Source organism: Aythya fuligula, chromosome 5, assembly GCF_009819795.1.
Source record: "Aythya fuligula isolate bAytFul2 chromosome 5, bAytFul2.pri, whole genome shotgun sequence".
NCBI classification, from domain to species: Eukaryota; Metazoa; Chordata; class Aves; order Anseriformes; family Anatidae; genus Aythya; species Aythya fuligula.
In genome coordinates, this window is record NC_045563.1 from 34339701 (window position 1) to 34354939 (window position 15239).

The 15239-nt window shown below is 39.6% G+C and overlaps 1 protein-coding gene across 3 annotated transcripts in view; it reads right to left on the reverse strand.

Annotated features, from left to right (window-relative positions):
• ZNF106 (zinc finger protein 106) overlaps positions 1–15239 on the reverse strand; it is a 37115-nt gene that overhangs the window by 21253 nt on the left and 623 nt on the right. For 2 of the 3 annotated variants that reach the window (XM_032188109.1, XM_032188107.1), the window contains exons 1-4: positions 14896–14946; positions 7029–7114; positions 5657–5718; positions 167–361 (exon numbers count right to left, since the gene is read on the reverse strand). In XM_032188109.1, coding sequence (XP_032044000.1) covers positions 167–361; positions 5657–5718; positions 7029–7082 — 311 coding nt within the window. In that variant the 5' untranslated portion in view covers positions 7083–7114; positions 14896–14946. Of the gene's footprint in view, positions 1–166; positions 362–5656; positions 5719–7028; positions 7115–14895; positions 14947–15239 lie in introns of those variants that run through there. The other variant, XM_032188108.1, reaches the window with a different exon arrangement.

Genomic DNA, 15239 nt, shown 5'->3' on the forward strand with positions numbered 1-15239 from the left:
ATGTTTACATACTGAAATTATAATCTCCACACAGTTCTCCTGGATTGCTCTCATAACAAGTATACTGGCTGCATGCAGCATGAGCATCTAGTCCTTAGGAGCATATCACAACTATATCAAATGCACTTCTATAATGCTACACCAAAAAGAAGAAATAAAAACTCACCGGTTCCGTTCCTTCCTTTGCTTGATTAGTTGAATGAGTTCTTTGTCAAGGTATTCTTCTTCTGCCTCCTCTTTCTCTTCCGCTTTATCATGGGCATCAACATTGTCTTTGTGCAGCTGGCTGGAGATGTGCTTGGCATATGCTGACAAGCCCACCACTGTCACCCTGCACACCTGGCACTCATGGTTGCTGTCCCTAGGAAGAGAGGCAGAGGGTGGACTTTCAATTCTGCCAACAGGCATGGTAGATTATCTCTGGTCTTACTTTGTTTCCTCTGAATGTGCCGGTCTTTAGCCAAGAGTTTGCGTTCAAGGCAACTAGATTTTGCTCAGTATATTTAAGTTACTTGAATTCTTTGGATTTTTCATTTAAGGTGTCTACTTTTTTGATGGTAAGTTTTTAATAGATTTTTTTCCAACAATCAAGAGGTAGAAGACTTGGTAATAAAGCTGCGTTAACTGGAAGGAGGAATTCTTCTTGAATTGTTGTACTCAAAATCTTTTCAGAGGAAACAGAGTGAGCGAGGAGGCAGAATGGAAGGCTTACAGAGCTAGCAGGAGCTGCTCTGAAGCCCATCCATGGTGCCAGCTGCACTGGGGAAGCCTGGTGACAGCTTCTACATTTAATCTTTGCCTTGAGCCTTCCCCCAGTGAAATTTAGAAAAGGGAGGAGGCAGTACATGGATACAGCCAATCCTAACACAGCACAGCCTAAACTGGGACAGCTGAGACTGCTGCCTGGAATCTAAAGACTCCACAGCACAGCAAGTGATGGGAGGGTGTCTTCAGTTCACTGTACTTTATTTGGTTCAAATGTGCATGAGGTCTGCTTTCCACTTTAGAGGACATATCTTAAAAAATACAGTAATTATTTCAGCTGGAGGAAGTTGACAGCTGTGTCAGACAAATGGCTTCACTCATGTTTCAGTGAATACTGAACTAAGGTTACAATTTTTTTTTTTTTAATAAAAAAATTCAGATTTCTAAAAATACCTTATTCTCCTGACAATCCAATCGATACTCCAGTTAAGGAAATAGTTTTTTAATAATAAACCTAAACAAGGAAAGTATGTTTACTGGTTTAAAAAAAAAAAAAAAAGAGCATAGTCCACTGCAGACAATCCAGTGGAACCAAGTGGACTCTGCAGACAATCCAGTGGAACCAAGTGGACTCACTGCCAGCCTCCACAATGCTTTCTACAACTCTGTCATTTAATTCATAAAAGCAGATCTACCTAACCCCAAGGCACATTCAAGATTGAAGTCTTGTAGCTGTAGTGTTGTACCAACACAGTTCATGACTGGGGTCAAGAAACTGGGATCCATAAATGAAAAAGTCAAGCATGAATCCACAATTTTTAGAAAAAAATGTAAAAGTAAAATGAGAAAAAGATTAGAAGACGCACCTTCACTCTAAATATTAGGCCAACATCCTTACTGGAGTGCTTAATGGAATATCTGCCACTAAATATGAAATGCAATGTTTTATTTTTGCTACAGTTATGTTTTTCCTCCTAACATGTAGGAGATATTTAACCAATTAAGTCATACAGGCACAATCAGAGAGGAGGTTGTTTTTAATTTAAACTTTAATTTAAATTAAACACCTAATTCATAAAAATTACACTTTTACAATTCATTTTTTGCATGTTGCTGCCTGATTCCGGATGAAACATTTGGATAAATTTCAGTTACAAGTCAGTAGCTTACAGATTTACCATGTGATGTGTGGAGAGGTGTACTTCATTTTGTACTTCACAGTCACCAAGAGCAGTCAAAGCCTAGATTCTGTATATCATCATTCAGGCTGTCTCATTAACCCAATGAAGATAACCATATGCAATTAAGTGAATTTTACTAATGCATTGGAAGAATGCTCTTCACAGTCATAAGTGACCCAGCTATGCATTGCTAGTAAGTTTTGGTTTTAACTTTGATCAGCACAGAAGGCAAATTGCACCTCCTAACTGTTTTTTTTGCTGAAAAAAGCGTTCTGTTTCTGTAACGTCCCACAAGGACACTTCAACAAGAAACATACCTCGGGGATACTAAATAAGTTTTTGAGAACACTCCAAATCCTTCCTAAGGCCCACCTACCAATTCATAAAACTTCCATCATTCTCACTTACAGACTGACTAAATACGTGCAATGTTTCCACTGTATTTGGACAAAGCCAGTGAGTTTGTAACTGGCTTAAAAGACAAAGAACTTGTTTTTCTAACTTGTGGGACTTGTTACTAAGCTGTGGTTTTGGACAACTCGATAGTCTGGAAAGAAAAGACTCAAGGGGGGGAGGGGTAAGTATTACAACTCTCTAATCAAAAAACAAAAACAAAAACCCATACCCACACTTCTTTCCCTCCATGCACAACTACTTCAAGTAAAGAAGAATAGTCTGAGAGCTTGGATGGTTACACTAATGGGAAATACGATTTCTTTGACTTTTTTCCTTCCCCCATTCCCACTAATAGCAGCCATAATTGGGTGCATTCCTACCACACACACTAATCTTGTCCATGGATTTCCCAACCCTGAAGGTTAGAGCTTCATCCCCTCTGAAACACCACACAGTCATAGCTGTTCAAAAAGAAGGCCAGAAGCAGATTGAAATAAACAAGAAAAAAGTATTCTCAGTATGACAACATCCCAGAGCTTTATTTTTCTGCATGCATACATCAGATGGTAGACTCAATGCCCTTCATACAGAAGCGTTATTTCATTTTATACATATATATATATATGTATATATATATATTTAAAAAGCTTACTAAAGCTTTGTATTTGACATCCAGTTCTCATTACATATCACAGGGAAGAAGACCTCAAGAAGAGGAAAAGTTTCAGAAAATTGTTCTAGCCCTTGAGATTACCAAGTTAACTTTAGAAGGAGGAAAGCAAGAACCAATAAATGCACCTCCTTTACCTCTTCCCTACAAGAAATCTAAAAAAAGTGACCTCTAGCTGGATGCTAAATTTGATGGTAGTAAGATGCTGATATAATACGCTTGGATGGTATTATCTTCTGTCACACAATGCAACTACCCTTATGAGGTTGTTGTGTTCCAAGTAGAAAATGTAAAACACAAGTATCTTGCTTTACACGGCTGTAGAACTCCTAAAAAACCTCTACCAAACTGAAATGGGAAGGAGCCAGGCACAGGACAAGAGAGCAAGGATGTTACTGCACAATAAAAAATGAAGTCCATAAATCCTTTTTGAGAACAAATTTCTTCTATGCATTCCTGTAAAGGAAAGGATGTAGACAGTTACCTTAACATTAAATTTCTATTATGAAAATGTAATTCTGATGAAGCGAGTTTAATTTTATTTCAGTCTTACAGAAATAGGAAGCCAAGAATTGCCAAATCACTTGCAGGATACTGTGAACATATGTGACTTCTAAAAATTAGTGTCACCTGCATAAATTTGTCATAAACTAGAAAAATACTGATTCAGAAAGACAGAGTATCTTTTACCAAGATAGGTGAAATTTTAAGTTGTAATCCCATCACTTTCTGTCCCTGTAGCTACCCTAATCTCAGAATGATTGTCTGAATGAAGTCTAGACTAGAAATACTCTAGAAGTTAACTGTCCAGAAGCCCTATTTTAGCCTCCAGTGATGAGGACATTCTGGTTTCTGAGCAACCACTTCCCAGCTGTCCAGAAAGAGAACAAGTTCTTCTTACTCTCAACAGTACAGATACTGATGAGTATGATGAGCCTGATCCCAGGCACATTTCAGAATGTTCCTAGCTCCCAAGATCCAGTTGTGTGGGACATAGCAGAGATGAAAGCAAGATGATCTAGGTTTTTTAGTTATTTCTTTCTAAACAAGCAGCAGAACTCTGAAGAAAATACAAAAGGTTAAGCAAAGGATGGCAACTGCAGGGGAAAAAATGCAGTGGAAAGCAAGGAAGTTATTGTTTTTATGCCCTCCCTCTTGAATCCAAAGCAAATTTTATTTGAAAAATGAAATAGCTGCCAAGAAGCTGTTTCGTACATTTCCTCAGTGTGACACAATAACAAAGTTATCAATTGGAAATCTGGGCAACTTATCTGAATCTCACTGAAACAACTTTAAGCTCAAGAGAAAAAAATTATTTTTTTTCTACCATATATTTTAATATTTTGATAGATCACACAGTCTGTCTAAAGAGTAATAATTAGCAATTACACAGAGGAGTAGGATAAAATATTATACAGCTGGCTCAAGCACATGTATTCAGCTGCACTATGTATGTAATGCAATCCTGCACTCCAAATGTAGACTCTTTTTTTGCAGCTACACACGTGCTTTGCACACAAAGTATTACCTAAGACAAATAAGTGTCTAACTTATGCTAGTCTTAAAGCATTATAAATAAAGCAGTTTAGGAGTTTTACTAGAATTCAAACTGACAAAATTTAACTATGTTGACATTAGCATCTAACATAATATGAACCAGTCTTAGTTTCAGTCTGCTTTTGTTCAATAATTCTTTAAAGAAGGGGCCTGGAGCTGCTGGAGCAGCTGCTCCCATTTTGCATTAAAAAAATGAGAATAAAAGCTTGTAAACTGAGAAATAAGCTGAACAGAAACAGTCTACAATTTATTTTCCTTGGATTTAAGACAAATGTCCTAATAAAATGGATTTCCAACACCTAAAAGTTGAAAGAAAATAACTTGTTATTCCTTTAAAAGGTGTTGAAAATAGATGTGCTATTTTCATATGAAATCTGTGGTGCATGATGACTATAATAGTCATAGGCAATAGTCATGACTTGTCTATAAGTCAAATATTTAAGCTCAGACCATCTAATCTCTGGCTACCTCAAAAGCTGAAATGCAACTGAAAGCACTTTCAAGTGCACTCTGATTGCACCCTGATTCCATATTATCAGGATAATATTTTAATACTCTTGAAAGACTGTTCTCCAATGGTTATAATTAAATCCATGGAAGCCAACATCTGCCCTGGCTAGCTCCATTAATTAAACAACTGGACCAGAGTGGCAGAGAAACAGGCTTTCACACACACAGATGAAACCTTTACAACCAAGATGTCATACTTCTTACAGAGGTTTAGAAGACCAACACTTTTTTCTGCATCATTTTAAGCTTTTAAAAATGATTTTAAGAGGAAAATACCAGTGTTCATAATTCTGCTAAAGGCAGAATTCTAGTGCTTCTAAGAAGCCAAAGATGAAACAGCCAAGAACAAAAAACACATTTCTGTCAGGTCAGTTGGGTTTTGTTTTGTTTATTAATTCACTACAGTCCAAAAAAAATGTAGGAGAGCTTTTTTCTTATAATTTGTTTCAGTTAACAAGCCTCACAGGTTTTAGACATTCAAGAACATGGTCATTGCCAGCTTTACTATAAAGCATGCAAATATGTGACGCATAAAATAAACTGGCAATTCAGCTTGTATGGGAAACCACACATGGGTTCTTCCAGAGTATAACATACAAACTGCACTGCGAGGACAGATTCAAGATTGTTCTCATACCTTCCCTTCAGGTTTTCAAGTTCTCTGTGGTGAAGCATGCTTCTCATGTGTTCTTCCATTTCCTTCAACCAGGAGAAAGGAAAGTAGAAATGGTCATAACAGAACAAAATGGTGTATTGCATTTGAAAAGCTCACTTGTGAAAACTCTCCTGCCTTGCAGGAAGGCATACCCTGCTCCTGTAGGGCTGTAGCAGTTGCTTTTCCTGTTTCTATGACCATGAAAGTGCAAGTAGTCACAGTCTTAGAAGTCATATAGTGTTACCTTCCCAGCAGAAGGGCACACTGGAGTCATTAGAATTCTAAAAGGCAGCAGAATTCCAAGAGAACAGAGTGTATGCAGCAAAAATTAGACTTATTTTTGACAAATTACTGCTGATCAACATTTTTGTTCAAAGTCTCATTGATACCACCTCCCCATCAGAGAAATTAAAATACTGTTTTCATGTGCAATCTCAGTAGGTCTCTCTGTATCTGTACTGACACAGCTGCAATTTCATCATCAAATACTATTTTACTCTGCTAGCTGCACTTCAGAAAGTGAAATGAACATAACAAGTCAGCTTGTTGTTTACAGCAACCTTGATCCACAAACTGCAGTGGTAATTAATTGGGAATGAAAGAAAGCTCCTGGAATAGAGTGTTGAGTGTTCATAATTTAGGGAAATAAAGCAGTTCAGAAGACTTCACTTTCTCTTGGTGTTTGAGCCCAAACATTTGGAAATCTTCAAAGAACAGGTACTAATCACTATCCTCCTCAGTTCTCAAATTCCCATCCACAAAGGGAAAGCAACATCTTAAGAGCTGTGTAAATTAATACATTGCCATTTGCAAAATATTCATGTGCCAGGTGGCTAAGTAATATATGAAAATTAAAAAAAAAAAAAAAAACAAAAAAACACTGAGCTTTAGTGCAGGCTTTGCATGATATCCAGCAAACAGAAGACATATACTAAATGGCAACATTAATGCAAACATGTTGTGCTGTATAGTTCCACATTCTCATCCATATAGAACCAAGATAAAAGTCCAAAAGGAGAAAAATGTATTGATAGTATTCTTAACACAGCACAGCTTACAGCCAAATAGTTTTCTGAGTGATTCACTTTATTAGCTTGACACAGCAATATTAAAAAAACTCAAAGCCCTCAACGTTTTCTGCATTCAGAATCAAGGATTCTGCACAGCTCATTTCAAAAATATGTTCTAAAGCACACATAAATGTACTATTTGATTTGTGATAGATCTAGATCAATACATTCCTGATACAGGAAAAAAAAAAACCTTAAGAGTTCTCACAATTTTAAAATGGAAGTACTACTTATACACATTTAGTAATAGTATCTACTGATGTTAGACGTAAATTATTATTTACCTTTTTTGAGCTGTACACAATGTGACATAATATGCATTTTCGTTCTCGAACCATGCTTATTATTCTGGAAAGGTCTTATCCTATACCTGCAAATAATTCAAGAAGAACCAACATTCAGATTTTGATTTCTCTTTAATTGGTTTCAGTAAGCATTACTATTCATGAAAACATCTGTGCAGAGTTCCTTTAAGAGAATACACACCTCTCACACATAGTCAACATTCTTCAGGAAAGATGAGATAGTTTTGAGTATTCCTCTAAATAGCTCTTAAAAGAAAAGTAGATTTCCTTTGCTTTCACTTTGTTTCCCCTTGTCCTCCAACACATGACACTCATACTACAAGCAAACAAAAATCTGTAGGATTGCTCACAGATACTCAAATCAGATTAACAAAACACTTTCCAGCTAGCATAATGAGATAGAGGTAAGGAATTGAAGACACCAAGCAGGATGAACTCACATTTTTATTATATAGTACACAGGGCAACTCAAGTAAGAAAATCTATAAAGATCTATAAGGACTTAGGAAAATGAAATGAAGGCTATTCATGACAACCAAGACTGCCAGTCTTCATGTTTTATCAGTCAATTTATTCACTGCGAAATAAAATTTGAAGTGATTTAAATTCAGTATTTTTCTTCTTGATCTCTGTAAGAATTACACGTGTGTATACTGAAATACCCAAAAGTGTTTTAAATATATTCTCTAGCTTTATCACATGGACACATCATTTATTTGAAACATTAGTAAAGTCTACAGATTTTCATTAATTGTTCCCAAAGGTACAAAACTATTATATTTTGGTGCGAAGTTTTTAATAAACATTTTAACACTGATTCACAGAAAATGTGCATATATGCAAATGAAGTATCAGCAGGTTAAATTACTATTATTTTTAATAATTTTGTTTAGTTTATAAGGAAAGCAATAAATTAGAGGTACCTATATGTCTAGGCTATAATATGAAGGTGGATGCATCTGCATAAGTAACAGGACATTGTCATTGCCCTTTTCTTTCTCTCAAGAGACATTAAAATGGGGAATGATCAAGTCCTACAGTCACTTTTGATTGACTTCTGCGAGGCAGTTCCTCACCTTGTAGCAGAAAGAAATGTATCTTTCTACTGCCAATACTATTATTCATTTTTTATCTCCACTCAAATAGGCAATTCATCCCAAGCTTTGCTCTTTTACATTAGTCAGCTTCAGAGCTAATTTGGTAAATAGCACCAAACTTAACCTGCAAAAGCCTTCATCTGTACAGTTCACACAGCCTACAAAACTAATCCCGATTATTCACCACCAACCTTCTGTTTCTGGGACACTGAACCCTCAGAAGCAGGCACTGACCAGAAGCTGTGAGCAGGAACTGTATTTACACCAAATCCAGAGCGCACAGAATTAAAGCAGCTCCAACATTCAGCGCTGCTGCCCAACTGTAAGCAACTGAATAAGCAAAACCGCACTCACTCCAATTCAAAATGTGGTTCTTGGACAAATAAATCCTTTCCTCTGGATTTGCACATCCACTTACAGCTCCTGTCTGCACCAGCAGATGTCCAGCATAAAGAGAACTCAACTGAGAGTTGCAAGAGTCCTTTAATTTTTAGTGATAAGAAAGTTTCCTCCCTAAAAAAAAATCCCATTACCATACCAAAACAAACACATTTAAAATAAAGTAACAGATTCAATCATCTTGTGTTACCTATACAACATTCTTAGGGTGCCATTCTTGAAATACTTGATGGTGTTTAAATATGCATTCTCCAGCTTTACCGCATGGGCGCCAGATATACTTGAATCATTAGAAACAGCTCTGTATTTTGACAAAGCAACCACAAAGGCACAAGATCACTCAGAAGTCTGCACCACTCCAGGTCACACAGGGCATACATATAAATTCATAGGACACCTGTGAAGTGCATGCAAAAGCACCTGCCTTCAGAGAAGGTCAGAGCACAGAAATACAGAATTTCAGGACAAAATCTTTTGCATTCATCCACGTTCTATTTCCAGATCATAGAAAGTATGACTTGTTTGTAAACACACACATACTAGCTTTGAAGCTAACTTCTTAGTTACATGTAGCTTCACTGTAGCTGCTGTCTCAGTTTGAGTGGAGATTAGAAAACGAGATATCAGCCTCAGAGATAACAACCTCCTGGAAAACCTATGCAAGTATAGAAGCACATCACTGATGTACTGTTTACATATAGATCCAAGCAGCTGCAACAGATCTAAGAGAATTATTTATTATTGTACACACAACAGGTTTGCATACATACTCAATCCAGGAGAGCTGTTTGAACATGATTAACTCGAAGCCACTCCTGAAAAGCAAAGGATGCAAATGCTTACACCAATTTTGCATGAAATCATGCTCTACTTCCCCAATACTCTTCCCTTGCACTACTTTGTCATTTAGTGGAATAATACCCTATACGTGTTCAGGATCTTGCTTAAGACTACTTCAAGTACCTATGGAATTTATCCTTCACAAGGGTAATGCAGCACGGGACTCAAATCAGGCCAAACAGGCCAGTAGAGCATGGCGACTTGCTGACACCAGCTAGCACACCACATTGAAACGCTTTCACAAGCAGAACTAACATTACACCTGTTTTGGCTAATTAAAACATATAGTAACTATACACGATCACAGGAAGAGTTTTAGGCTAACTGCCCAATCGACTGAGCATTACTTATGACAGAGTACTAAAAATACTAATGGAATTCAAATGCTATTGGATGTCACTATGAAAAGCGAAGCTTTCACCTCCACAGAGAGAAGCCCTTCGAAGCAAGGGCTCAGAAGCAACGAGATATTTTGTAGATACTAAAAAATGCACATACAATGACTAGGAGAGGACAAATCCACACTCTATTTCCAGATCACCTCTTGACTGAGTGCCTACACAGAGATAAACCACCTCCCTTCATGCTTCACCTTCTTACCAATCCTGCTATAAAAGCCAAGGCTCACATCAATGACTAACTTCACTGTGAAAAAACTTTTCACAGAGTACTTCAAAAAAGCACTACAAATTCAAAGTATTCCCTCATTCACTGAGTAACAGTAACAAGAACCAGGCAGCTTCTGAGCCATGTACTCAGTAATGGCATTTCCCTCATTGTACACTGGCAGGTCTACAAATGCAGGTCTATTTAAATTCCTTTTAAAGAAAATAAAAATCCTATACTTAAATACTGAACAACCTTCAGGCCTTTATCAAGTTTCCCAGTTAATGCTTTTCAAGTTACCAACTTACCACACGGCACAGAGAACTACTTCTTAAGGGGGCATCAAGTGGAAAAGGAGCCAATGCAAAACCAAGCACAGTCCAAGAGTGAGCAAAGATAAGAGTTCGCCAACAAAAACCACCACCACCATGGAGAAGAAGCAAACCTCAACAGCAGAATGTCAAGCCTTCAAAACAAATGAGATGTCACAACAACTTCCTATTTTGAGGAAACGTTACCCATCAGTAGGGGATTTTTGTTTGCTTTAAAGGAAAGGGATGGATGTATTTTACAACTCTGTGATGTAAATGCAATTTGCCCACACCCTGCACCTGCCCAGAGCCTGGAAACAGCACACGCATTTAATTAACTTCAGCAAGTCTGTTAAGAGCTTTCGGAAAACGCTTCTCACAAGTAAAAATAACCTACAAAGAAAATGAGGCATTAGACTACTTCCTGCTACAACATCCATTTGCCTCCAGTTATTCAACTTCACCGGATAGCATACATTAAAAATGCATGTCAAGGCTAAATCCGCTGCAGATCAGTGGCTGAACACCAACTATATAAAGCCACACGAGCCCCGGAGAGGGGCGGGCAGCCCGGCATTCCGGCTGCCTAGGAATCCTCAGCAGGCCTCGGAGATGGGCAGCACTGGGCCGACAAAGAGCCAGCCTACACACTGTGTTCCTACAGACAGCAGCAGTGACTCTACACCTGACAAAAACGGGAGCCTGGAAGTTCATCACGGCACGATGCCCTTCAGCAGCACGTTCCTCAGCCCCTCATGGGAATGTCATCGTCCTTTTGTGTCAAGGAGCTCTCTCCTGAGGCAACTGGTCGCATAAATGGCCGGGCTGAGCTGCACGAGAGTATCACAGCTGCCACAGGCTGGGCAGGAGAGGTGTGAAGAGAGGAAAGAAGCAACTCACTGCAAAGCACATTCAGGAAACCTTCTGTTGGTTGATGAGAGGAAGAGATGGACGCCAGGTCCACCTGGAGGGAAGCCTCTGGGCTAGAAGAATGAGGAATGGGTAGTACGGCCTTTAGGCCCTAGAAAGCACTGAAGTAACCACTGCTAGGCTAGAGCACAGGTAGTTTGGTTAGTTTGGGCAGCAGCAAAACTTCTTTTGCCCATCTGCTCAGAAGCCTGGTCTTCACAGGAAAACCTGGAGAACACCACAGACATCTGAAAGCAGTACGCAACCACCTATTGCAACAAACTAACACTACGTAGCAAATCAAAAGCACAACCAAATAATGATTTATTAAAGCCTAGCAAAACACAGGTTTTCTTAAGGAAAAATTCTTATGAGTATCAAATCATTTCCCTGTCCTACTTGCTGCTCCAAAAGCCCTTGTACAGACTGCTGTACAAAACCAAGTAATTCACCATAATGAAGAAGGGCCTGTAGTCATATTTCATCCCCTCAAGCAGAAGTTACATGGAATAAAGCACCAACCTTCAAAAACTACCTTTCCTTCCCAGAATCACTGCCCTTGAGGCACCTGAATTCACTATGAATCTGCTTACTAGACTCTTTCCCCTATTACCTGAACGTTACTTCTGGGCATATGTGGGAGGTATTTTAGCATTCCTGCAGAGATGCTGATCTCTGCAACCCGGTCTGATCAACAGCCAAAAAACTTATGGACTTACTAGAGTTAAGCCATGACTAACAGCATTATTCTCCCCTAGCACATGAACAGAATCATGCATTACACAAACTAGTTTGTGGTCATACTTTTTTTTGAACGCGGCAAAGGAAAGAACTGTATTGCAGCACAGTAGTTACAATGCTTGTATGAGATGCAGAATTTCATTTCAATTCCTCTCTGCTTCCCCACGATTAGCTTCATTCTCATGACTGAGGGTCCCTGAGGGCAGCTGGAAGGTACGGGAGACCCCCCAGCACTGAAGCAGCACTGCTGAACAGTAAAGGCTGTAACTGAGCTGCCAAGCGATCAACTATTTTGACACTGAGCCAGGAGATAAGAGTTGTTCCACGGATCAAAGTTCTCTAAGTTCCTGTTAAAAGCAACGAAGTTAACTACACTACGCTAGAAGACATCTGTAGGAAGCGGTCCTATGTGATCCCATGAGTACTGCTGTGTGTTTTTTTTTGTTTTTTTTTTAAAAAGAGTATACAGGGAAGGTATACTGGAGATAAGGAGACCATAGAGAAGTACCTTATACAACAGACCAGCACATATGCAAGAGCACCTGGCGTGAACACAGACTTTTCATTAACGACTACTTTTACTACAAGCAAAGCTAAGAATGGGCTTTAGACCAGAAGAATATATACGCTTTAAATCACAATCAAACTGTGGCTTTCTAATCTCCCATATATATAAGCAATGCTAATAATCTCCCAATATCCAAACTAAGCTTTCCTTGCTGTAAACTGAGACAGTAATACCTCCCCAGTGAAAGTAAATACCTTACTGCTATCTTACTTATCACACTGGCAGATTCAGAAATACACACTGCCCTAATTTGAATGGAAAGCTGTTCAGAACCACTGTTGTATACTGCCATTTCAGAGACCTAAAAAACACACACCTGGACAACTGCTGTTTTCTCCTATATTCCCAGTTCTTTTCCAGACTTATCCAAACTGTTTCTTCAGATGTTTTCCTCAAACACCTCATTTTCTGAGCGTACTAAAATTCCTGCTCCTCTTTCCAAATTGCCTACAAAACTATTAAGGAAAACTGGACACACTGCTCCAATTGAGACCCCTACCACTGCCCTTTGGAGAGGAGCCTTTTACTACCATTATAGCCTCAAACACCAATTGAGACAAAGTTTTAATAAGAAGCAACACAATTATTCCCTTTTCCTGCGTATTTGAGATTACGGTACCCTTCACAGGTGAGCAAACTACGTCTTTTTCACAGACTGGAAGTTAAGAACAGGTACTCAGAAAACAAAACAGACTGGTTTACACATCTTATCTATTGCAGTTCCACAGAAGCAGGTAGCTGGCTTTAGCAAAATGACTCAAGACTCCCTAACAAAAGGTCTACGTACCACATACTCAGACTTCCGAACAAAGGTCTGTGCACTAGAGTGTATTTAATCACTCATTGGGCTCTTTATACAGTCACAACAGAGCATTAAAAACCCCTGTGGAGTGATTTGAGGCACTCATACCAAGGTAGTCAGGTCATTTGTCAATATATGGAACTTTAGTGACAAGTAAATTCAAGCTAAGGATCCCAAACATTAGGCTAGCAGTCATCAATGATTCAGCAAGAGAAATACAAGCGTCTGTCCAAATTTTCACACCTCTGAAAGACATTCATTTTGTTCCAGTGGTGAATATTCAGGGCTCCATGAATTTGGGATCAAAATATAGAATACCCTAGGTCTAGATGGAAAAAAAAAAAAATCCCATACCCAACAAATAATACCTTTTTTTTAATTTTTGTTTGTTTGTTTGTTTTTAATAAAACAAAAGTATTTTTGTAAAGCATTATATTTTTTCATTTTTGTATAATCCGCTCGAGTCAGGTAACATCTCAAATCTTATGTCACCATCTGGTGGCAGAGTTCACAGAAGACAAGTGCCAAATATTGAGAAGAATTTCATCAAGCTAGATTTGTCTCCAGATATCTTATGAGCTTTATCTTTAAAAGATAAAGCAGAAAATCAATGGAAAAATGTCTTCATTTTATGAAATGATGAAATTATCTAGGAATCTTAGTATCCCTGTACATAGTTTGAGTACTTATTTATATGACGTAATTTTATTCTTTGTACTGAATAACTATCAGAGCCCTGCATGATTGCATGGTTATGATGCATTTGGCTGATTCCTCTTCAAACATATAACATTTTCAGTCATCGGTGCTAAAAGTTACCTAAAATTTGGTCCCAGTGACTCAAGTGATGGACTAACACAGTTTGGCTAAAACCACCTATTTGCTTGAATTGGGAATGCTAGATTATATAGCATCTATTTACAAAACTTTACATACAAACATCAGCCCATGATGGAACATGCACGGCGATAGTGATGCAAACACAGTTGCCTTTTACTGCCTGATTGGTTAAAGCCAAACAAAGAGTAAAAAAAAAATAATAAAAAAAAAAATACAGTTGTCTTTAACAGGAGACACAGTCTCTTCTCAGCTCGGGATTGGAAATTATTTCCTAAGGTAAATAAGTTACAAGCTGAACTTTACTGTCCCTAGGGTACTGAACATTCACTCCCAAACACTGCAGTCCTAATGGGGAGCTACTTTCAAAGCTCAGCAAACCCATTACCGAAATTAGGATCCATCAGTTCAGCAAAGCAGTCAATCAGCTTAATGGAATAATTGAGGCTTGGCTGAAAGAGGCAGCCACTAAGAGACAGCCAGAAACAAGCAGCGGAGACCTCAGACGAGCGGCCCCGGGAGCTCCTCCTGCAAACAAAGCCCGTCACACCCCAGCCCCCTCCTTGCGGGTCACTCCTCAGCATCTGCCCGTCCCAAAGCCTCGGCAGAGCTGCGCTGCAGGGAGAGGGACGGGGAGAGGTGCCCCGCTGCAGCGCAGCACCGAGATTGCACCGATACAGAGACAAACCCTGTTCCCCCATGGAAATACCACACCGAGCCCAGTGCCGGTACTCACCTGCGGCGGCCCCCGGCGGGGCAGCGGCCCGCCCGCCCGTCCCATCCCCGCCGGCACCGAGCGCCCCCCTCCCGCCCGGGCCCCGCCGCCGCCGCCCTGCAGCCCCAACGGCGCGGCGCCCCCAGGAGACCTGCGGCGCTCGGGGAGGCGGAGCAAACCCTCAGCACAACCAATAGGAACGCGAGGAGGCAGCCGCGCTGCAAGCCGGGAAGCTTTCCCCTTATCTCCCGCGGTGCCTGCTGGGAAGTGTAGTCGCGGCGGCGGCGCGCTGCCCGGGCGGAAGGGCGACCTCCATTACGCGGCCGATGGGCGGTGCTGCCGCCCGCTTCCGCGGGGCATGGGCT